Genomic DNA, 24,584 nt, shown 5'->3' with positions numbered 1-24,584 from the left:
ATTAATGTATTTAATCGAACTTTAATCGTTCGATGGAGTTCGATTAGTTTGATTGTTCGATTGGTTCGACAAGTTCGATTGATTGGGTCTGGAATTGAGCAAAGTCCGCCATAATGTATTATTCCTGACTAACTCTACCACTGATAGCCCTGTATCTGACGATCATACCTTTTGTTGCGCAGTGATCAAATAAAAAGTTCAGTTGGTACTGGCTAATCACATTTCTTTTTTCGAGACCACTCACGGTAGCCCTCAAATGAATGACCTGTCTGGTCCTTAAAATACAAAGTTAAATCAAAACGAAGCTGCGTAGTTCATTTGTTTTGAAATTTTGCTGCTTTGATGATTGATATCATTTTATCTTGACCAAGCAGACTGAAAGATATTACTAATACCCAGTAGACTAACTAGCGTGAGATTAGGACTCTTACTTACATAAGAAATTCTGCAGCATAAGGTATTTTAATCGTCCAACATCATCATTTATAATTTCTTATTGAGGAAATTTTTGCCAATTTTAGAACCAAATCTGCAAAATCATGAACTTTATTTACCTCAAGCCTCAGCCACCCAACATCGCTTTAGATAGTTTGTCCTTTGATTACCGGGTAGTAAAGACAATTTATGATTATGTAATTAAACAGGAAAATAAGCCAATCAGCTTTCAAATAGGCCGGGTCCCGGGATGCAAAATTCCGGGCGTACCTTAATCCGGGTGGGTGAAATCCTAGCCTATAGCCTAGTTTTTAATCTATATCTAGCCTAGCAACATTAACCTTTATTTACTCTCAAAATACACCATGTGGACAAAACACGACCTGGCACTGACAGTGGTAAGAATATTTTTTACATGATTTTTTTTTTTTGCTGGTATACTTTACACCTACTTACTTTTGATACTTTTGATGGGTTTTTTGAGTCTCTCAATCATCCAATTTGGAAATCCGACGATTCACCATTTCTCTCTCACAGTTACATCAATATGCCTTCTTATACCTGTCTTTAAAAATATAAATAAAAGTAATCACGGAAAAGGACGCGAAAAAAAAAGACATAAGTGTGAGAACAGAGTAATCAAACTCGTTAGAAAAAGTACCATTAGAAGTCATAAAAAATCAACCTGAATAAATGCAATCGAAATTCCAGAGAACTTCATAAATTCCCCAAACAACATTACATTACTATGTCAAACTCCCATCACATAAATTTTACAATTACGTCAGAGTAGACTACGCTCGCCACCGAAGAGGTTTATTTGGAAAGGGTAATTATATTTTATTGTTCGCTTCTTTTTTAAAGATTTGCCAAGTTGGAAAAGTATGAATTTCTTTGTACATATTTTACCTACCCCAAATATTTGGGACGCTGAGTTTTAAACGAATGGTCAAGTTGAAACGAACGATAAATGTATCAAGGTCTGTTTTATTTACCCCCTGATAACTTAACAAAAGAGAATTAACTCGATGTTACAATCCAATTATTGAAAGTTTGTCTCGGCCTTTTCATAATGAGCGAGACATACGTTCTCTGATTACGCAATTTTCATATCAACATTTTCGAGGCATTTTGATGTAACTGTCTCACACTGTTTGAATCCGCTCTCCTGTAGGGATAATAATAGACCTTTTTTCAAAGAGGCCACCCTGTTGAATAATTATGTAGTCCAGCAGAAAAACAATGATAAAACCATGCATAATTATTACAATATGCTTGATACAGTACACTATCATTGTTTTTATGGCTGGACTACATAATTATTCAACAGGACGTCCTCTTTGAAAAAAGGTCTATTCTGGAGCGAGCAGTGGTTCGTCCGGCAGTGTGGAAAGAAAAAGGTCAAGTTGTCTTTTGAATTTAATTTTTGTGCAGTTTTTGATATTACAAATGTAGAATGGCAGTTACATCAATATGCCTTCTTACCTGTCTTTAAAAATATAAATAAAAGTAATCACGGAAAAGGACGCGAAAAAAAAAGACATAAGTGTGAGAACAGAGTAATCAAACTCGTTAGAAAAAGTACCATTAGAAGTCATAAAAAATCAACCTGAATAAATGCAATCGAAATTCCAGAGAACTTCATAATTCCCCAAACAACATTACATTACTATGTCAAACTCCCATCACATAAATTTTACAATTACGTCAGAGTAGACTACGCTCGCCACCGAAGAGGTTTATTTGGAAAGGGAAATTATATTTTATTGTTCGCTTCTTTTTTAAAGATTTGCCAAGTTGGAAAAGTATGAATTTCTTTGTACATATTTTACCTACCCCAAATATTTGGGACGCTGAGTTTTAAACGAATGGTCAAGTTGAAACGAACGATAAATGTATCAAGGTCTGTTTTATTTACCCCCTGGTGACTTAACAAAAGAGACTTAACTCGATGTTACAATCCAATTATTTAAAGTTTGTCTCGGCCTTTTTATAATGAGCGAGACATACGTTCTCTGATTACGCAGTTTTCATATCAACATTTTCGAGGCATTTTGATGTAACTGAATGGGAGAGAATTGAAAAGCTTAGGTCCTTCTTCAGATAGTGAGCCTCTCCAAATGTTTTTGTGTTTAGAATTTACTTCTTTACAGCATTACAGTGGGGTCCCTTGTTTTGAAAGTTCGATATATCCACGAACTGATGCCTTTGACTTTGTCGATTACATTTTCTATATGATTGTCATATGTCATACCCACATCTAAAGTGATCCCAAGGTCTTTGACTGTAGTCTTGGTCTCTATCACCTTTTGGGTATCAGAGAAGTATTTGGAGAATTCTTTAAGTTCTTCATTTCTACCATAGTTGAGATGTTCAAATTTAAGTCCATTCAATTTCATGTTATTCAATCCAGTCCACTCATAGACTGCGTTCATGTCATCTTGGAGCTGAATGATGTCAGCATGGTTTTTGATTTCTTTCATTAGACGTGTATCATCAGCAAATGATGATAAGAAAGAGTGTAATATCTTTTTGTCAATGTCTTGTATCAGAAACAGCAATGGTCCAAGCACAGATCCTTGGGGAACACCAGAGATGACTTCTGACCTTTCTGATAGTGTGTAGTCAACAGAGACTTGCTGCGTTCTACCTGTTAGGAAGGATTTGATCCAAGCAAGCAATTTGCCTTTGATGCCATTGGTTTTGATTTTGTTCAGAAGAATGGTATGGTCGACTCTGTCGAAAGCCTTGCTAAAGTCAAGGTAGATCACGTCCACATTATTGCCGTTTTCTATATGGTGGATAAGTCTTTCTGTGTGAGAGAGAAGTTGGCTCAGGCAGGATCTACCAGATCTGACACCATGTTGGTTGCAATTAAAAAGATTGTTGTCTTCAAGATGTTTTTGTATCTTACTTCTGATAATTTTTTCGAAAATTTTTGAGACATTCAAAGTTAAAGCGACTGGTCTATAGTTTTCTGGTAAACCTTGATTGCCTTTTTTGAAGATTGGTGTGATGTAGCTTGATTTCAGTAGATGGGGAGTTTGACTTTTGTCTAGAATATTTCTCCAGATAAGACAAAGAGGAGTTGCAAGTTGTTGTCTGGCTTTTTTGAGCAGGATGGCAGGGAAACCATCAGGTCCAGGGGCAGAGTTTGAAGATAGGGTATTGATTTCGTTGATAAAATCAGCTTCTGTGAGGTCTATATATCACATAGTTGAGAAGTGTTGTTGTCATTTTCATTCAAGTCGTATCTCTCCAATGGTTGAGTAAAGACAGAACTGTATTGGTTCTGAAGTATGTTAGCCATACGTTTACTGTCATTTGTAAGTTCATTTGTTGACGGATCTATTAAGGGTCCAACCTTGGGTTTATGCTTTGAAAACTTCTTTGCATAGGCATAGAAATATTTAGGATTAGATTTAATTTTTGAAGTAGCATCAAGTTCTCGCTTTTGTCTTTCAATTATGTGTGACTGTTGAAGCTTGAGTTCAATATCGATAAGTTTCTGTGCGATTTTGTTTGTTCGATGCCTTTTTTTCAATTTTGCTCTATTACGCATTAGAAAAAGCATTTAGAAAAAGTCTATGACTGGACTGAAGAAAACAACATGAAACTAAATGACACAAAGTTTGAACTTCTACGCTATGGTCCAGATGAAGAAATAAAAAACCAAACTCACTACAAATCCCCTTCAGGAGAAAATATCGAAAGGAAAAAATTTGTGAAGGACCTGGGAGTACTAATGTCAGATGATGCTGTCTTTACACATCAAATAATTCAGTCATTGAGAAAGCAAAAAACTTGATTTCCTGGATTCTGCGGACTTTCTCTTCGCGTTTACCCCAACTAATGATTACTCTTTACAAATCATTGGTTATTCCAGTCATTGAATATTGCTCAGTCCTATGGAGTCCAAGTGCTGTCAGTTCTACCCAAAGATTAGAAGAAATCCAAAAATCATTTCTCAAAAGAATAACTGGCACTCCAAAAAACTATTGGGATTGTCTGAAAAAGCTAAAACTTTACTCACTTCAAAGAAGAAGGGAGAGATATCGGATCCTGTATACATGGAAAATAGCTGAAAATCTGGTTCCAAACATCAACAATAAATTTCAATTCAAGGAACTCCCAAGAATGGGAAGGATGTGTGTTCGCACCCATAGTTCAAAACTACATGCTAGCACGCTTGTTGTGCAAGGTGCTAAATTATTCAATTCAATGCCCAAGAGTATTAGAGATATGAAGAATGTTACAGTCGAAAAGTTCAAAAACTCTCTAGACAGACACCTCAGTTCGATCCCAGACGAGCCACAGATTCATGGTTACACAGGGTGCAGGAGAGCCGACTCTAACTCCATTCTTGACATGAAAACTGTTTAGCTGCTGACATCCTTCCTTATTCAGGTTTGATGGATGCAGCATTGTGGTGTGAAGCAGAAAGTTTCTTGCCAGAGCATGAAGCTCGAAGACAACCAAAAGTAACCAAAAGTAAGTAACGCATTAAAACACGTCTGTCTCTTGGGATTATTTTATAAGAATGATTTGGTTTTCGAGCTGGTACTTTGTTTGCTGAAATAACTGATATACACTTATCAATAAAAGTTTCATATTGTTTCTCTGGGTCTGAGGTTGAGTGCAAAGTTGTACGCCAGTCAATACATTGTAAATCTTTGTTTATGGCTTCCCAATTTATGTTTTTGTTAAGAAAATTGAAATTATCGAATTTGCTGTTCAAAGTTTTTTTGTTTTCAACCTTTCTTGTTTCAGTAAAAGTCAAATGTGTTAAAATGTCTATTAAGTGATGATCTGAATGAACTGTAGGAATAACATCATAATCAAATACCATTTCATGATTGTTTGTCAATAGAAAGTCTAAAATATTTCCATCTGAATTTCATCTGAGTTTCTTTGTGAATGGATTGATTCAGGTTTAGGTGTATCATGAAATCTTGTAAAGTATTTAAAAGTTGTTTATTGCAATTTTCAGTTGGGGTGTATCTGTCATTGATTAAGGTATGAGGGATGTTGAAATCACCGCAGATTACAATGTCTGGGGTGTAATCTTGAAGTGATTCAATTTTTGATATTGTAGAAGAAATCAATTGGATAAATTCTGGGGCGTCCGATAAACAATGCCAAGAACAATATTGAGTTGTTTAGAGTAGAGTAAAAGGGCTTCGTTGACTCCATTTGAGAATTCCAGCAGTGGAGTGAAAAAAGGGGCAACATCTTCACGAATGTATACACCTTATTACCAATTGATCTGAGATTTTTTTTGGAAGAGCGAAATAGCTGTAGACCTTTTTGCTTTTCATCCGCCATCTATCTTATTTTTGTTCTGTTGTGTTGTGGAGCTTTTTGTGGAGTGGATAGCTAGTAGTAGTAGTCATCATCGTTTTTTTGTGGGATATACATAGCTGTCAACTCTCCCGCATTGGGCCATTCCAGAATTTGTCTGTAATAGAAGGGCGGACGACACAGGATTTCCGAGGGCAAAAGTTTTCACCAAAATTCGAAATTTTCAAGGAGAGAGAAGAAAATGTATGAATTTCCAAGGCAATTGAATCAAAAAGGCAAAAAAGAGTGGAATTTCCGATGCATTTTGCAAAAGTACATGGATTTTTATCGGAATTTCCGACCACCACTGGAAAAGAAAAATTATTTCCATGGCTAGAGAAATTTTTAAAATGCACGTCCTCTGACGGGGGGTAACAAAAATTTTCTGGAATGGCCTGGGCGGGAGACTCCCACATACCAACGTTTTCTCCCGCAGGAAGAAAATTTAGCCAAATCTCCCTCATTTTCAGGATTTTCTCCCGCATCTCCCGCATTTCCAAAAATTTTCCAATTTCCTGAAAAAATTAATTCAAGATTTTGAAAAAATGGAATAGCAAAATTTCCTGATTTTGGAAAATTTGGACAAAAAATTTGCTGATTTCCCAAAAAAAAAATCTGATAAAATCAGATTTTGCGGGAAAATTCCCCTGAATTCCAATTTTTCAATTTGGAGAAATATGCAAAATAAACCACAACGTGTTACATAAAAACACTGTGCTTTTGTTTAGTTTTTGTCAGTATAGACCTAACTCTTCATACAAAAATACGGAAAACACATATTTGGACTTTGTACCCTATGTTGCACGCCAGCACTTAAGCTGAAGTCCAACAAAAGCAGGACAAAGATCAGTTTTTTGAAGTTTTGCAAAAAAAGCCGCATAGAAGATCTTTCAAATTCAGTTTTTTTTGCAAAACTTCTAGAAATGAAAATAAAAGGATAATGATAATTGAATACTATCCACTGATGATCCGCGGCGCCATCGTAAAGCTAGAATCGCTTCGCGTACTCTTCGCTTGAGAAAATGATTGACGGATTAAATTTTTCACCTGCGCGGGAGTTTGCCGGCATTCTGCAAGCGTTCTGCGAGCGTTCTCGCCTCAATCCTTGGACCGTGTTGAAAATGGTAGACTCAGCTGTGACAGATTATTTCGATGGAAGTTGTTGGAATGTTTAAAAGACTCTCGACAGAAAATCTTTTGTTTTATTGTCAATGGTGACCAATGATGACAGTGCCGTTATTAATTTTGTTAGATCTGATATATTGATGTTTGTAAGTGCACTTTATAGTTTTGATTCCCATCGAAGAATCTTATTCTGGTTTTCATGTTATTAGATGCTGTTTTAGAGCTTTAGGTCTACACTGTTTGTAGATACACAACACATTTTTGTATAAGATAGCTAACTCGAAAATTTTAATTTGACAAAAAAAATCGTGTTCATCCAGCCTTCTGTTGAGTTAGTTGCTGTGCGAGTTATGCCATGCATGTACTCCATCACAGTAAGCAACAAACGGTGTTTCAGTGAATATAAATAGTTATAAGAATATCTTGTGTGCTTTTTACAGCCAATTGAAGGCACAGTCTGTTTATACTTCCTATGTTTGCTATATATTGTCCAGCCATAAAAACAATGATAGAGCCATGCATAATTACTGTATCATGCAAATTGTAATAATTATGCATGGTTTTATCATTGTTTTTCTGCTGGACTACATAATTATTCAACAGGGTGGCCTCTTTGAAAAAAGGTCTATTATGGAAAGTCCAATCAAGGTCACATGGTATTTTTGGGATTTTTGACATTTTTTTCTTATACAGCGTTGTCTTTTAAGGCTTGCAGACACAGAAGTTTTTCAGCTCCACGCTTTCTCATGTCTCCACTCCATTCTTCTTTTAATAACATTAATTTGTGCTTCTCTCACTTTTGTCCCTGGGACAATGGAGCAAATTTGATTCAAATCAATTTTGCTCCATTGTTCCAGGGACAAGATCAGTGTGTCTTTAGGGTATTTCCCTCACTTTTTGTCCCACGAAATATAAAAAGAAACCATGAGACACGCGCTTTTTTTCTTGTGTTGTTGGGATGGAGCATGTTGCATTGCACCAACTTGAAATGCGAAAAAAACTTCTTGAGTCCCCAAGCCTTTAACTTCAACATTGTTTTTTAATATTTTCTGTTGATTTTTAGACTGTTCTTTGGAAAAGAAAAATATTGCTTGTTTTTAAAAAAAAGTTGCAAAATATTGCAATACAATGAATTGCACTCGAGTTGATCATGAATCAATAATTTGCAATGGAACATTATTTACAAAGCCTGAAGAACCATTGTCCCCACATGATTCTTTATTTTGGATCTACCTTGGTGTCTATATATTCTTAATGCTCTTTGCTGGTAAGACATATTTATTTTTTATGTGTTCTTTATGAAAGCTAATTTTAATTGATCAATGAGGTTGAACTTGATGGTTTATAGTCATATACTCCAAACCTGGTGTACGAAAAGGCTCGTCATCTCAGATAAGATTGGTGTTCAGTCGTTTCCTCCAAGAAATAATGAATTAATCTTCATCTAGGCATAAGAATTAAAAAAGAAAACATCTAAGATCATGCAAGAATTATTTTGTACATCACAATGTATCTATTTTTTTAGGTTTGATGTCTGGTCTAACCCTTGGATTGTTATCCCTTGACGGAAATCAACTTAAAGTTTTACAAGCTGCTGGAAAAGAAAAAGAAAAGAAATATGCACAGAGGATCGTTCCTCTTATTAAAAAGCACCATTTATTACTTGTGACACTTTTGCTAGCAAACGCAGGAGCTGTGGAAGCCATGCCTATTTTCATGGATAAAATCACTAATCCAGTGCTTGCTATTTTGGTTTCAGTCACAGCTGTACTTATTTTTGGAGAGTAAGCACTTATTGTATCCAGCTTTCACCAGTCAATCAACATTATTTTTTCACAACGTCTTTTTTTATTGACTTGTTTGAAGGAATAGTGTTTCTTTCTACATACAATATCAAAACAAAAATATATAGATTATAAGTTGTTTCCTTAAAACATTAAAAAAATAATGCTTCCCAATAGTATTTTTAAAAAGATTTGTGCTATGTTATGATCTAGAAAGTTGTAATTTGTTTTGCTTTTTTTGACATTTCTTGTTAGCATGTTATTAAAATATCCTTGTTCTTTCTGAAAGTCTTTTAAAATACCATGTGTATCTTTACTACTAATTTGAATGTTTTTCTTTTCATAGAATTATTCCACAGGCTCTCTGTTCAAGATATGGTTTGGCAATTGGGTATTATTTGTCACCGTAAGAAATGTATTACTTTTGCTTACTGCTAGTTATTAACTGACATTAGATAGATGAATTTTAGGGAGTCAATCCTCAGGATCCTAACTACTACCGTAGCAAATAATGGATGATATTTTTTTGGATTCTTTTTTAAAAATGAAGTCCTAATCTTAATGTTGTTTATTCCTTTCAAAGGTTGGTTTACTTTTTGATGTTTATCTTTTTCATTGTTGCTTGGCCAATATCTAAGCTTTTGGATTGCTTGCTGGGAGAAAATCATGCCACCTATTTCAGAAGAGCAGGTCTCTATTTTATTCCCTTATTACACTTGTATATCTAATCAAATGTTTAACACAGGGAAGAGGAGTGCAATAATTTATTAACACATGGTAGAGCTGTTTGGTATTAAAGATAAAAAATTAAAAGCGAATTGGCTGTTACAATGTAAAAATTAACGGAATTTTTTCAACATGACCAATAATTAACATAGATAAATGTACTAATACTGATTTTACAGGGGTTTTTAATATTATCCTGAGAGGCAGATTCACATTTATAACTTGAATAATTAAGAAAATATTTTAAAATAGCCTGAAAGTAGTGAAGGATATTTGAAATATTTTCAATTGAAAAGGGGGCTATTAATTTCAAAATTTTACCAGAAAAACCGTGTTTTTCCTTGTTTGACTTTATTTGGTTTCTTATCCCTAAAATATTGTTGGTTTGATTAATCATGATTTATATTTTTAAGGCAGGGTCACCTGGCCAGAGAAAAGAACAACTTGGTTTTTTCTCCCTTAAGATGTATGCATTTTAAATTGAGGATTGTGCAAGGGCCCGAAGGGCCCGTAGTGCAATCCAGATTTTATAAGATAAAATCGAAGCCAAAGATAAATACTGGAAATCCGCTATGACTCGCAAGAAATAAATGAAATCGCTCAAATAAATGAAATTTATGAAAATGAATTAGAAGTTAGGCCTACGGCTTCGATCCTATCACATCATCGACCCCATAACAAAATAATAATACAGAAATAGAGCTTTCGAGCACAAAACAATCTGTGGTTATAGTGTTAGGGAGGGCTTGGTGGGCAGTATTTATCTTTGGCTTCGATTTTATCTTATAAAATCTGGATTGCACTACAGGCCCTTCGGGCCCTTGCACAATCCTCAATTTTATGACGATAAAATCTCCGCCAGATAAATACTGGAAATCCGCTATGACTTTTAAGAAATAAAAGCCATAGCTCAAACCCACATCGACCTCTCTTCAAAGCCCAAGGTAGAATAACCATCTTGTTCCACACAAAATTGACACGCACGACACTTTTTAAGTTGACCCGATAACTCCTCCTACCTGAGACCTCAAATACTTATTTACAATAATAATGACCTTGTTGCCGAAACTCCCATACTAATTGTTCAAGTGACTCCCTTCGGGCACTTCAATTCGACTTAATATTTGCAAAGAAAAACAAATTTGTAGCCTTTAAAGGTCAAAAGAAGTCTAGGGAACAGGGAACCAAGACAAGACTACAGGAGAATAGGAAATTGTTTACTATGAATCCATCTGCCTGGACTTTGCAAAGTCAGGGAAGATTCTACAGGCTGTTGCTATCAAACAACATGTCCTGTCATTGAAGACGCAAGTATCATCGGAATTTTTCGAGTCCATATTAGTGGTAAGCTACAACGGCAAAATTTACTAACTCGATTAGAGTATCTAGTACAAATCAGTGGTATGCATCGCTAAGTACTATACCTGTATGTATACATACTACTAGGGCCTGTCTTGTAACAATAATCATCTTTAACACAGAACTTACGAAGTACTTCAGATCGGCGACGAGATCAGCCCAATGGAATGTTAGATGACGTCGAAATTATAGGCCTTAGGTAATACCTGGATTCCAGCCAAATTTTTACAGGTGTTGGATCAGAAGTTAGAAAGAAAACTTTTTCCAACCCAGAGACCCTCTAACTAGAGTTAGCTATCAAGGACTGTCCTTTATCAATCTATCTAGCAACAATCGAGGGACAGGACAGGACTCCCATTATAAGATAAGAAATCTCAAAGTAAGAAAGAAATGAAATGCATATATTATTTCTGGAAAAAAATGTTTCTTCAGAAAAAAAATACATATTTTGAATATGAAACATTCAAAAACTTTAATGAATCACTAAAGATAAATCCACGTTATGGAAACAAGAATAGCCGTCCAATATTATTGGTTGAAGCCTCAATGTTGCATACATAGAGTTTAGTCTTTATCATGTTAATTAGTCGCAACTCAAAGTGTACCAAATAAATGACAGTTACGTTGGTTGCAATGCATTATCAACAGACTGAAAATGTTCATAAAAGTCATGTAACACTCATTTTGGAGAAAATCTACTTTCAGGGTCCATATATGAACTCTCCTATCCATCAGTGAGAGACATAAAATTGAATCATATAAACAAATTTGTATTCAACCATACAGGAGGTACGGGATATGACTTTAAGGTTTTAACCTGAAATCCTTTAACGATCCATTTACTAAACAGGAATGTAGCAACAGTTCTGAAGCAAGCTATTCTCGTGAACATTACAACACTACTCAGTGATTGGTGGCAGCTAAGTGTTCGACCCACTCAATTATCTGGGTTTAGAGCTAATATAGTATTTTGTCTGTCTAGTGCATCTGCTTTGTTCTTCCATTGTTCCCGTCAAAGTTAATATTATGGATATTTCTTTCAGCTATAATGGTTGGTATAAGGTATCCTCTTCACCTACAAATAATCAAAGAAGCTTTATGTCAGTACATCTAATCACATGACTGAATAAAACTCAGTGATTCTCATCTATTGATGTTGATGTATTGATGTTGATAGTAAACAATCCACCTATCCCATGGATATGTATGTGTGAAAAATAAAGCTTCAAGCCGCATCTTGAGATATAATAAAGAATCCTCAGTCTATTGAAGGTGCAAACATAAATTCATACGATAAACTGTGAAACTTACAACATTCTGTTAGTTGGAAGATCGTTATCAAACACTGGTATCATCAGAAGCAGTATTCACTGGGCCTTAGAATGCCTAGAAAAAATATGTGAAATAAAACATTAAAATCAAAAGTTAATGTTGGTAACCTTGCCAAAAAATATGGAAGGGAAAGAATCTTTTTTGTGTATTAAGTTCAAATCATCTGCAATGGCAGACAATTGAAGGGTAATTTAAATGAATGTTGATATCACCCCCATGCAATGAGAAAGATAATTATTTGACATCGACAGAAGCAATAAATGTCAAATAACGTCAACCGAAGGAGAAAGAAATCCTTGAATAAATACTGAGTATTGCAAATAGTATTTCTCGACTCAATTCTTATCAAGAAAGGAAGAGGTAATTTTAAACAAATCTACCGGGCCATAGGTAACCCAAATTTTTAAGGATTTGGACAGAAACTGCAGTAAACAGATATCTACAGTGCCAGATTAACACTTAAGGATGGTATTTAAACCATATCATATGTGAAGAAAATTTCACTTTGTTGAAAAGATTTTTGTATTAAATCCGGTCCCTCTATATTTTGTAACAGAAAAGGATTGTATCAGTAAATTTTTACACCCCATCTTGTGTTTCACCAACAATTTGATATGGAAGAAAATTAATTTTAATTTATATAAAAAGAAATTCAAGATTGGGAATTTTTATGTAAAATCTCAGTCAGGTAATTACTGCAAGATCTTCAACTTAATTCAACTAATATAGAAATTTTTTATTGTATTGTTCCTCTCTGTCACATATTGACAGCAAGGTAAAGAAATTCAACTAGTTTGACATTTTACTGTATAATCCTCATCATGTAATGACAGCGAGGCTCCTTATAATGATACAAATGGTACAAGACATTCAACTACAACTGTAATTTGAAATATTGTACTGCAACGGCCCTCCCTCTCTGTCATATTGACATCAGGGTCTTTATCATGATAATATAAATTAAACTTATACAGTACTGGATATTCTTGATTTGTTCCTCCCTCACTCAATGACAACAAAGGTCCTTCATAATGGTAAAATAAATTCAACTCTCAGAAAACAGAATCGTATCAGCTCTCTCTGTCACTTAACGACAGAAGTTTATCTATAATGATGAAGAGTTTAAACTATGAACTGATCAAAAGTACTACTCAATATTCCTCTCTCTGTCATGTAATGGCAACAAGGTTTTTATAAGTAGTAAAATGAAAACCACTAGTCTGAAATGCTATTGTATCAGTCCTTTATGATTATATACTACTATAAAGAATCTCTCTGTCACATAATGGCAGCAAGGTTCTTTATGATTATATACTGTATAGAATCTCTCCGTCCTGTAATGACAGCAAAGTTCTTTATGATTATATACTACTATATAGAATCTTCTGTCATGTAATGACAGCAAAGTTCTTTATGATTATATACTACTATATAGAATCTTCTGTCATGTAATGACAGCAAAGTTCTTTATGATTATATACTATATAGAATCTCTCTGTCACGTAATGCTAATGGCAGCAAAGTTCTTTATGATGATATATTATATAGAATCTTCGTCACATAATGACAGCAAAGTTCTTTATGATGATATATTATATAGAATCTCTCTGTCACGTAATGGCAGCAAAATTCTTTATGAATATATATACAATATGGAATCTCCCTGTCACGTAATGACAACAAAGTTCTTTATGATTATATACTATATAGAATCTCTCTGTCACGTAATGCTAATGGCAGCAAAGTTCTTTATGATGATATACTACATAGAATCTTCGTCACATAATGACAGCAAAGTTCTTTATGATGATATGATATATAAATATAGAATCTTTCTGTCACGTAATGGCAGCAAAGTTCTTTATGAATATATATACAATATAGAATCTCCCTGTCACGTAATGGCAGCAAAGTTCTTTATGAATATATATACAATATAGAATCTCCCTGTCACGTAATGACAACAAAGTTCTTTATGATTATATACTATATAGAATCTCTCTGTCATGTAATGACAGCAAAGTTCTTTATGATGATATACTATATAATATAACGAATTCCACTAAATGGAAATACTATTGTATCAGCCCTCTCTCTGTCACATAAATGACAGCAAGGTGTATCAGCCCCTCTCTGTCCCGTAATGGACAGAAAGTTTCTTGTAAAGCCTGTCTTGTGGTAACCTAAGACTCTTCATGCTAATGTTGTCCTAACCCCATCTACAAACTAGGTGAAGGGTGATTTACGACCACAATTAGTGCTAACTAAACCAATTTTTGAAACAAACAAATATTGCTTGGAGTTATGTTGCTCTATCTAGTATCCACCGAAATATGGAACATTAATAAGCATTTAATCCCCTATCGAGTAACGATAGAAAGAAAAGTCATTAAGCTCACTACTTCAAATAGTATGATTCATACGATAAATCTAGATTAAAAAACATAAACATTATTACTTACATTTGTTAGACATCTTGTTTTTTATTGCGAGAAAGCGAAATGAGGTCGATGTGGGTTTGAGCTATGGCTTTTATTTCTTAAAAGTCATAGCGGATTTCCAGTATTTATCTGGCGGAGATTTTATCGTCATAAAATGAAAATTGTAATAGCAAACCAACATAAGTGTCTTTTAAAGATCAATTTCACAGCCTTTCGGTTGTGTTACATTTGGTCACTTTTGTATTGTTTGTAGAGTTGAAAGCTTTGGTTGATTTACATCAACGCGCTGATACATTAGAGGATGAGGAACCTTTAACCATTGATGAAGCTCTCATTATACAGGTACAATATTTTTCAAACTACTTTGTACTTACATAATTAGTAGCAAAAAACAATATATAATATCACTATACATCCATAGTGAATGAAATCGTATATAAAATGAACGTTGATAGACTGAAATTTCATTTTTCTAAAGCAAGATAATCTCTTGAGTCTCAAAGTCCATTTACATCACATTCACAAGTTGCAATATACTTTCAGAATATATATCTTCTTTTCCAAAAAATTTTTCTAGTTTGGTCATCATACATTTAAATTGTTGGTATCCTAACTGTTGGAAATGACTTCTTTGTAACAAAGTTGTACAATATATAAGTTTTTACCCTTTTTAATCATTTTTAGGGTGCATTGGATTTGAAGAACAAGACAGCAAAAGATGCATTGATACCTTTAGAAAATGTGGTCATGCTAAATGTTGATGACGTTCTTGATGAAAATACTATGGACTTGGTAACTCCATTCATAGTTTGAACCTCTTTTAGTTTATTTACTGTCCTAAAATTTCAAGAGCGAGCTTAAGCAAAGAGTACGGGAGTGCTCTGGAACGGCGTTGTTATGGTAACAACGCTTCCGCTCGCTCTCTCATGCGGGGATTCCCTGGATATTTTGCCGTCAACGATGATTCGAGAACTTCAAAACAGCAAAATCACGTACTAGAGAAGACACCAAATTCTTGTTGAAAATTTGTTAAAAAATCTGTTGAAAATCTCTAAAAATCCTGCAAAATGTCAGTTAAAAGGTAAGTTTTATGAAGCTTTACTACATAATCCTCTCTTTTACACATTGCTTTGTGTTTATTTTGCTTTTATTTCGAAAGTGGGCTATTTTTTACACAGATTGAGGGATACACATGTTTGTTTTGAACTTTTCTTCTTAAAACTCAAAAAATCTTTACAATTTGGTGCAAATAAAGACTATAATACATCTATAATCGACTTTTGATCAGTCTGCCTTTGATCTGGGGAGGGTTTTATAAGATTCAGTAGGTTTTGAATTTGTTTACACACAGTTTCTTGATTTTCCAAATGAAAAATAAATTTTTCTCTTTTTCTCTTACAGTTCACCACTGATTTGGACTAACGAGAAGGAAATCATGTTATTGAGAGAAGTTCTTGTATCGCAACCCCATCAATTCAAAGAAAAGACCCCTAAACGAGGGGAAAAGTGGCAGCAAATTGCAGACAACTTAAACAAATCAGACCAATTTAATAACAAAGCATCAACCAGAGCAGTTCGTGAGAAGACCAATGCACTCATTCACGCTTTCCGTCAAACTCAACGTGCTGAACTTGCTGCCACAGGTATCAGCCCTGACCCTACAGAAAAAGAAGTCCTATGCGAAGAGATTTGTCTTCAAATTGATGAATTTACTCGAATTCTCGCTGAAAGCGGAAAAGCTGCAAAAGATGTCGAGAAAGACAAGTTACTTGGAGAAGACATTCGTCAGAAGGCTATGGAATCTCAGAGCCAGACCCTCAAACGAAAAAGTGAGTCATCAGACGAGGAGGTCAAAAAGAGAAGATCATCAGGGAGTGATGCTGTCTGTTTCTTAAGAGAGAAATCTGAAGCTGATGTAAAAATGCGAGAAAAAGAACTTGAGGTACAAACCCAAAGACTTCAATTAGAAGCTACTAAAATTCAAAACGATCAAAATAATTTTATTAACATGTTTGCACTGATGTCAAATCAGATGCAACAGAATCAACAGATGACACTCAACATCATCGAAAGACTTACAAATTCAGATAAAGGTGAGAATGGCCAATGAACTTGACTTAACTGGACTCGAAAATGTTGATTTTGTTTACAATCGTTGACATTTTTGTTGGGAAAAACTCACGAAATATGAAAGACTTCTGATTATTTTGATTTTGTTTACAATCGTTGACATTTTTTTTGGAAAAAACTCACAAAATATGAAAGACTTCTGATTATTTTGATTTTGTTTACAATCTTTGACATTTTTGTTGGAAATTGAAATATGAAAGACTATACTTGGACATTTTACATGAAACTGTGAGTTGTTTTATTTTTGTTTATGAAAAAAGAAAATTTTGTATATACTACCAGCTCCGAAATCTATTTTTTAGATTTTTTTACAAACCTTTGAAAGGCTATTTTGTTATTTATTTACACTTTGAAATTAATTTATGTTTTACCTGAAGTCATGATTCAGATATCAAGACTTATTTTGTATATTTTTTTACAGACATCAAAAGTACAGTTTACTATTTACATGTTGAAACTTTTCATATTTACACTTAAAATATAAACTTTTGTTACTTTACCAAAGTCATGATTTAAAAGATCAAATCTTCCAGTTTACTCAAAATTTTATTTGATTTTGTCTCTGATAATTTAAGCAAAATAGCTTTCGACTGTGGGTGGTAAAACATCAAAATATTTTGAGGTATTGTTTGGATAAAAGCAGCTTCTTGCATTGTGTAGCAAAGCACAAACAATGTACATTTTTCCAATTGGACTCAGGCCAATCTTGAGGTTTTTCTTGAAATCCATAAATTTGAAATAATTGATAATGTCATTAAACACCCATTCAACTGAAATCCTGCAAGTGCTCATTGATGTGTTGAAAGCTTTCTGGTTATTATTTAATTGAGCTCCTTGGAAAGGTGAAATTAAGTGGGCCCTAATAGGATAAGCAGGATCACCATAGATACAAAGGGGGTTGCCTGCAGCATCATTTGAAAAATTCTGTAGATCTTGTAAAAGTCCAGAGGCGTTTAATAGGGCACAGTCATGTCTTCTTCCTTCCATGGGACCATAAAGGTTAGCTATCAGTCCATTAGGAGCCACTACACTTTGAAATTTGAGAGCATGAACTCTCTTATGTCCATTGTAAACGATTCTTTGATGCTCTCCTGGTCTACAGATGGGACGAACTGTTCCATCCACAAAGCCCCAGCAATTTTCAAGGGCTGCTCCTTTTGCATGGATAGCATCTGCATACTCTTGAAGCTTGACTGGACTTAGCCAGGGTTGATTTATTGGGTTAAGGTCGGTTAGTTTGTTACCAAACTGGCTGTAAACATGCTCAACAATGTAATTTGTTATCATGCAAATTTCAGGTACAGGTCTACCAAAACGTGGGATCATATCACCATATCTGCATGGGTAGGCAAATCTTCTCAGGAACATGCAAAATGCTTCTAATCCTGGACAAATTGTTCTGTTTTTACATCTAACAGTGTCTGGAATGTTCAATACATTTCTCAATAAGATAACATCATTTCTGTACATTCTGAATTCAGCCCAGCATTCTGCTTCAGACACAACCAACAAATCGAAAGGGTTGTAAATCCAAAATGGAAAGTCAGGATTTTTGCTTGTATAAAGGTCAAATAGAATCAGGAATTCTTCGTCAGAAATAAGATTCTGACTGTAAGCTAAGAGCAACAACTCTCTTGTTTCGCGAAAAGACGCCATATTTGTTATGATTTTTGGCGCGCGTTACAGATTAATTTGCTTAATGAATTTTGCTCTAAATGCGTCGACGTCGACGTCAACATCAAATTTACCCGTCCTAGAACGCTCCGTCCTCTTTGCTTAAGCTCGCTAAGAAGTGAGGGGTACGGAGAGAGAAATAAAGGATGGGAAGTTTCAGATGGAAGAGTATGTAATTTTGAAAGAAAATTTGCAATCATTTGCAACAAAGTTTGCTATCAGAGTGAAAGCTCATTGTCTGCCACCATTATAGGTAAAATGTATCTATTTGAAAGTACTAAACAATGGTGGCTTTCCGTAAAAGTAGATAGAATTTGCAAATAGATTAAGGGTAGATTTAAAAGTGATAGAAAAGGAGTATGGGGGGGTCTTTGTGTTTTCTAAGTATTCTCAAAAAGCATAATCAATATAAGTGTGTGAATGTTCTAAAGGGTGTGGTAATCCCATTATTTTATATTATTTTTAGATTTTGAATGCTGGGCATTCTCGTGTTCCTGTTCATGAAAAATCCTCAGGGAAAATTGTTGGTATTTTGTTGGTCAAATCAATCATCAAGTTGAGTCCAAAAGATTCCACACCTGTTCACACGCAAATGAATTCAGACGGTTTCCTAACCTTCCAACAGAGTGAACCTCTGTACAACATCTTAAATGCATTTCAGACTGGGAAAAGTAAATGAAAATTTGGATTTTGTTTGTTAATCATAATTTTAAAAGTAACATGGGACTATGCTATGATTGTTGTGATTTCTTTTCTTTTATATTTGTATGGCTTTTAACCGTTTTTTTTTCTCAAAGGTCACATGTGTATTGTCAATAAGGATGATGGGTCAGGCGAGGAGGTATCTTTTTTTATTTCTATCTACAAAGAATAGGACTTAGATGGGTCTTCTTGCCTACATGAACATTCCGCTCAGCTTGACAAACGGCAATGGCGTACCTTTCCAGGATATCATATGCCATTGTTTTTTTAGAGGATTTCAGAATGCAGGTACTTATTTAATGCTTTTACTTTAATACTTTGATTCTTTTTTGAATTTTTAAACCACAGCATATTGTTGGTATATTGACGTTGGAGGACGTGATTGAAGAAATTCTACAGGAAGAAATTATAGATGAGACCGACAAATATATTGATGTTGCTCGAAGAATACAAGTTGCTCGTTTGAAGCGTAAATTATCCAAATCCATAACAATGACTGGTCCAAAACCTTCTTCATCTTCCAAAGGACTGAAAAACTTGGGAAGGGTAAATTTACTTTCTACAACCTCTATTAACCCCTGTTTATAAAACATTATACTTGAGTCCAGTATTCCTTTCTAGACAATTCAATGGAGTTATTCGTTTTATACTTCTGGCTGATGCAACAATGCACCACATCTAGTTAGGGAGGCAATTGATCTCAACTTGAACCTACACTTGAACCCTACACTTGACTCCAAAATATTAGCCTCATAAAATTGCTCGAAAACAGACTCTTGGGCATGTCAATCATCGCTACCCTCTTACTGTTGTTATTTCAAGAGTTTCATACAAACCAGCTACTCCTAAGAACTATAGCACGTATTTGCACCATATGAATCCCCTTGGACACTGGTGAATATCTCTTGATCGTTTACTGTAATATTGAATTTTTTGCTTATCTCTTATCACCCATTCTTTATTTATAGAACTTAAAAGTAAATAAATAAATAAATATTTTTATTTCCAGATGAGCTCAAGAACTGATGAGAAAGCACCATTACTTGAACCTCCTAATCCATAGAAAAATTGGAAATCCATAGAAAATCGATTGATGTTGCTACCACAGTAAATCAATCAGTTCTTATGAAATGCCTTGTCTTTCAAAGGCCTCTTGGTTGACATACAGCATTCTTATGCAATACTCACTTTCACAGATTGCCCAACTCCTACATCCATAGCATGCATTTAATCATCTTGTTTCCTTTAGATACTCAACAAAATGTGTAAGGGTTTCTTGTTTAGATGACCCACTTTATTCATTTTTTTTACTCTGCGCTTATTAACAAACTTTTGTACATAACGATCCTTGGACATTGGATCCTTGGAACTTTTGTTCAATTTATTAATGATGGTTTGCATTTTCTACAACTTACAATTATGCAGCTTTGTGCATGGACGTGTATTTTGTTCTCCTCCATTATAAGTCATTCCACACTCCCCAATCAAATAGTATTTATAAGTCACAGTCACACGCACCATTTTTGTATTGTTCTTGTAGCTATTATTTTTCTTAACTTATTTTTTAGTGAAATTTTATAAATACTTTTATTTTATTTTCATTGTTATTTTATATTTTAAAACTAAGGAGAAAGTGGCATCTCTTTAAATTCACCTCTCTGTTAGAATCCCTAACTAAATTTAAGTTGTACCCACATCAGATTCTGTGAAGTTTTTACATTGGTCTTTTATAAAGATATTAGTTTATCACAAAAAACTCATCCTAGGTATCAACTAGAACTCAATCAATCTTTTTTGGCTAGCTCAAAACTCACAGACATATAATAAAACAGTGTGTGTCAATGTGTTTATCTTGGCATTGTGTTCAGTTTTCATTGTTCTTTTTTAATTTTAATTTTTCTATTTAGTATTGAGTTTTTTATTTTCAACTTTGTAGAAATATTTTAAAAATTTTTGGGATGTTAAAAACTTAACGTAAATTATTCTGCCTGTACGAAAAACAAAGTAATAAAGGTTTTTTTTATCGTGACTCATTCTAATACATGCCAATCCTACATGGTAACCCAGTCTCTTTTTCAGGGTTGATAGGTATATCGAGGATTTTCTTGTTTTACGTAAGTTCCGTAACTAACGCCATTATCGAAGCAAACGTTTGATTTGCGTAAGGGATAGCCTTTACAGATTCGAACGTTTGCTTAAAAGTTTGACCTTTATTAGCCAACACGAAATAAAATGTGGCAACAACACAATACAAATGCATAATGGGGGAAATTTAGGTAACTTAACAAAACATACCTCCTCTATACAGCACTATAAGGTTCCCTAAAAGAAACGATTATGTCGTTCATCTTTGGAGGAGGTTATTGAGAATAAATCATTTTAAATCTTTTCTTCTTTTACCGATCCATTGTTATTCATCTTCATATTTATACTAGAGAAAAAAAAGAAAAATTGCATAAAAATGAAACGAAGAAATGAAGATACAAATGGTGTAGAAACGATTGATAAGAAAAGCAAAACAGAATCTACCTCAGATGTGACAAATTTAGTTGCTTCATTGATAGAAAGACTGAAAGAAGACCAAAATACCTTACCAGGTACATTTTATGCCTTCTTCTTGGTCCATTGGCTTCTCCTATTAGCCTGCTTCTGGTTCACTCTCAACGTTACAGAAGATTTCTCCAAAATAAGAAAAAGAAGTTCATCAATACAGGCTATCAAGAACACATCAAGAATACGTCTAAACGATGTTTTGATTAGTTTTAAAAACTATTTATTACGTCACTCAATCCTAAAGCACGTGTTATGACAATAGATAGGAAAATCTCTCCCTATACCCTTGAAAAGTTGTTTGTACCACGACCTGACTCCATCCTCCCCCAAGTAGATAGCCTTTTTGACTACTTCCTAACTAAAAGATATTCTGAAAACTTATAAAAATGTGTGATAAAAAAAATATTCAAGGGATATAAAAATCTTACTTGTTTTTGCTGAAGATTTCCGAATTCATTTGTATATTTTGAAAATCTTATTATCATTGAAATATTGGTTTATGATTTCAGGATTAAAGGAGTTTGCGAAACAGTGTCACAAAGAGGATGTTAACCATACATTTGTTTCCATGTACCTTAAGAATTCCCCTGAATGCAAAGACTTGTTTGCTCTGTTTGAAGTTGTTGGGCGTCCAGAACCAGAAAAGGTAAGCATTTTAAGTCATTTGATATTTAAAATTTCAATTTCAAAAATTACGAGCATCTCATTAGTATTTCATCTCTGATTGATTTTCTCCTCTAAAGAATTTCTTCAGCTATTGAGCTAGTATATTATACTTTTGGCAAAAACTTTTCCACCAAATACACTATTATATCAATATATTTTATAAAGAAATCATGTTTTTGAACCTTAATAAGGAGCTAAATTTTATATCAAACTCTTAGTTTATAAAAAGCAGAATGATTGAGAAAAATTTGTTTATTTTAGCTTGAACTCATCTGGGAAGCATTCGAGGGCATACTATCAGTAACCTCTCAAAACAAAGATGATCGACTCATGCATTCATCCGCCATCTTTCTGATCAACAAAATCATACAGAATCACATGAAACTTTTATATTCATCTCTCTCCACGGCTTCCAAAGATTCTCTCACCAAAGCTGCTTTGAAACTGATGACGTACATGATTGCGCAGGATTCTCAGCTACTCAGAGATATCGCACTGACTTTCGATTTCAGCTTGAAAGGTTTTCGAGCAGCTTCGCATAGAAGGAATAGAAAGGTATAATGCATTCACAATTACAATCCAAACTATACTGAGTTATAGTCGTGTTAATAAGAGTCAAAAACTTTAAAAATTATTAAAACTCAACAACAGAGAGAAATAAACAACTCAACACTACGAGCTGTCCTTTTTATTTTTAACCTTTTTTTTAACTGACGCAGGAGTTATGAAAAAGGTCTTAGACCCTGGTTAGATCTTCTTTAATTAGGCTTGGCCAGTGCTCCATAACATACCCTTTTCCAGCGAGTTTCCATCGCTAATTTAAGTTTGTAATGTCGAGAAACCTTTTCATACCTACAAGAATCTTGATCTGTATAATGCTATCTGATATAGAAATGCCCAAAAGGAACACTCGATTGTCAAAAAAGAATTTCGAAATTGAAAAAATTGAATTTTAGATCATAAGTTATTTTTACTTCATTATTTTCAGGTCAAACCAGACGTTAGAACATGTTTCTTGAGATTTTGTCTTGCCTTTTTTGCTTTTGGAGATATCACAATCATTATCAAATTACTCGAAGAGAAAGGTTCGATTTTTTATATCATTCGCTTGTTTCTTGGTAGTATGAGTTTTGTAAGTTTTGTTTAAACTTTTAAACGATAAATTTTTCTGTACTAAAAAGAAAGTCAGTATATTTCATTCGATAGGTTGCGTCACTTTCGCTCTTCTTTTCAAAGTTAAGCTCCTACTTGAGAATTACAGATTTCTTATAGATCGCTAGATCAGAGTAATAAATTATATTTTTTCTTTTCATTACATTTCGTTACTTTTCATTAAAGGTCTTGGAGCACTTATTTTGAACGATTTACATCAAGATTCGGTGGATTCCATTCTTGCTGTTATCCAAACACTTCAATCGAAGGTAAGAAACACTCCGGCAAACCCATAGCCATAGTTCGTCTCTATTAAAGGAAGCTAGATCTCGAAGATAAAGTTTGGGTAGGGTGAAACCTTTTTGGTGGAGCTAGGGGGAGTAAATTTTCTGGGAATCAACTTTTTTCTTATGGTAGATAGCCATAACCTGTAAATTAATGATAATAAACCAGCTGCGCTGGAAGCTCCGGCTTAAGAGATTAAAAGATGTGAAAGATGAGCTTGTTGAGTTAGTTGTGTTAGAATGTTGCCCACAAACTACTAATCAGAGCAGATCAGAAAGCAAAGTAATAATTCTATTGCAGAGCGAGTATAAGAAATAATCTTAACAAATAAATAAACCAGCTGGAAGTTTAGCTCTTCTAAGTGATTACACATGCACTTTCTTGCCTAAAGAACTAACCCCACCCCCGCCCACTCATCCTCGACTAAAAAGTTTAAAATTGGAGCTAAAGGAGATAAACATTTTAGAAGTCAATATTTCCAAGTTCTTATACTGTAAATTAATTTTTTTCTAAACTTGCCAATAGCGAAGCCATGACGCGCCATTGATTTGATTGTCCGGATAAAATTTTGGGGAGAAAAATAGCCTAAATTAGAGATCATGGCTTTGAGCTAAGCATTATTTATTCTGTTGGGATAATACTTGGAAAAGAGTAGGATAAACCAAATAAAATGGTACAATAGTGTATATGTAATAAATAGTGGTATATTTGGAAAAAACCTGTTTCGGGTTTGAAAAATCTTCAAAAGGAATGGTCGCCCCAGCCAATGAAATTATGACAAAGTCCAAAAAATATAATTTTCAGTTATAACACTGTGAAAATTTCTCCGATCTTATTCAAATTTACACAGGAATTGTGTTTTAGTATCCTTTACTGAATT

The 24,584-nt window shown here is 34.1% G+C and overlaps 4 protein-coding genes and 1 long non-coding RNA gene across 5 annotated transcripts in view; 3 read left to right on the top strand and 2 right to left on the bottom strand.

Moving 5' to 3' along the window:
• Nucleotides 1-7,952: 7,952 nt before the first annotated feature.
• On the top strand, nt 7,953-20,857 carry LOC136812584 (uncharacterized). Its single transcript, XM_067069113.1, has 10 exons — nt 7,953-8,167; nt 8,426-8,684; nt 9,031-9,090; nt 9,268-9,374; nt 14,796-14,884; nt 15,227-15,334; nt 18,813-19,017; nt 19,144-19,187; nt 19,397-19,594; nt 20,058-20,857. Exons 1-10 carry the CDS (start codon nt 8,029-8,031, stop codon nt 20,109-20,111), a joined length of 1,263 nt encoding a protein of 420 aa, XP_066925214.1. The 5' UTR covers nt 7,953-8,028; the 3' UTR covers nt 20,112-20,857.
• LOC136812588 (uncharacterized) lies at nt 11,210-14,652 on the bottom strand. The gene is made up of 3 exons (XR_010847368.1): nt 14,564-14,652; nt 12,081-12,155; nt 11,210-11,844 (listed from the first exon to the last, which is right to left on the bottom strand). It is a non-coding gene; the product is annotated as an uncharacterized lncRNA (long non-coding RNA).
• LOC136812585 (uncharacterized) lies at nt 15,393-16,785 on the top strand. Its single transcript, XM_067069114.1, has 2 exons — nt 15,393-15,623; nt 15,944-16,785. Exons 1-2 carry the CDS (start codon nt 15,610-15,612, stop codon nt 16,650-16,652), a joined length of 723 nt encoding a protein of 240 aa, XP_066925215.1. The 5' UTR covers nt 15,393-15,609; the 3' UTR covers nt 16,653-16,785.
• On the bottom strand, nt 17,210-18,221 carry LOC136812587 (uncharacterized). Its single transcript, XM_067069115.1, has one exon. It carries the CDS (start codon nt 18,140-18,142, stop codon nt 17,243-17,245), a length of 900 nt encoding a protein of 299 aa, XP_066925216.1. The 5' UTR covers nt 18,143-18,221; the 3' UTR covers nt 17,210-17,242.
• Nucleotides 20,858-21,487: 630 nt separating the features above from the next.
• Nucleotides 21,488-24,584, top strand: part of LOC136812582 (nucleolar pre-ribosomal-associated protein 1-like) — a 34,841-nt gene continuing 31,744 nt past the window's right edge. The window contains exons 1-5 of the mRNA XM_067069109.1: nt 21,488-21,645; nt 22,111-22,247; nt 22,529-22,822; nt 23,256-23,352; nt 23,606-23,688. Coding sequence (XP_066925210.1) covers nt 21,510-21,645; nt 22,111-22,247; nt 22,529-22,822; nt 23,256-23,352; nt 23,606-23,688 — 747 coding nt within the window. The 5' untranslated portion in view covers nt 21,488-21,509. The remainder of the gene's footprint in view (nt 21,646-22,110; nt 22,248-22,528; nt 22,823-23,255; nt 23,353-23,605; nt 23,689-24,584) is intronic.

This window comes from Clytia hemisphaerica, unplaced genomic scaffold (assembly GCF_902728285.1).
Source record: "Clytia hemisphaerica strain Z4C2 unplaced genomic scaffold, Clytia hemisphaerica genome assembly, whole genome shotgun sequence".
Lineage (NCBI taxonomy): Eukaryota > Metazoa > Cnidaria > Hydrozoa > Leptothecata > Clytiidae > Clytia > Clytia hemisphaerica.
This window is presented reverse-complemented; position numbering and strand designations above follow the sequence as displayed.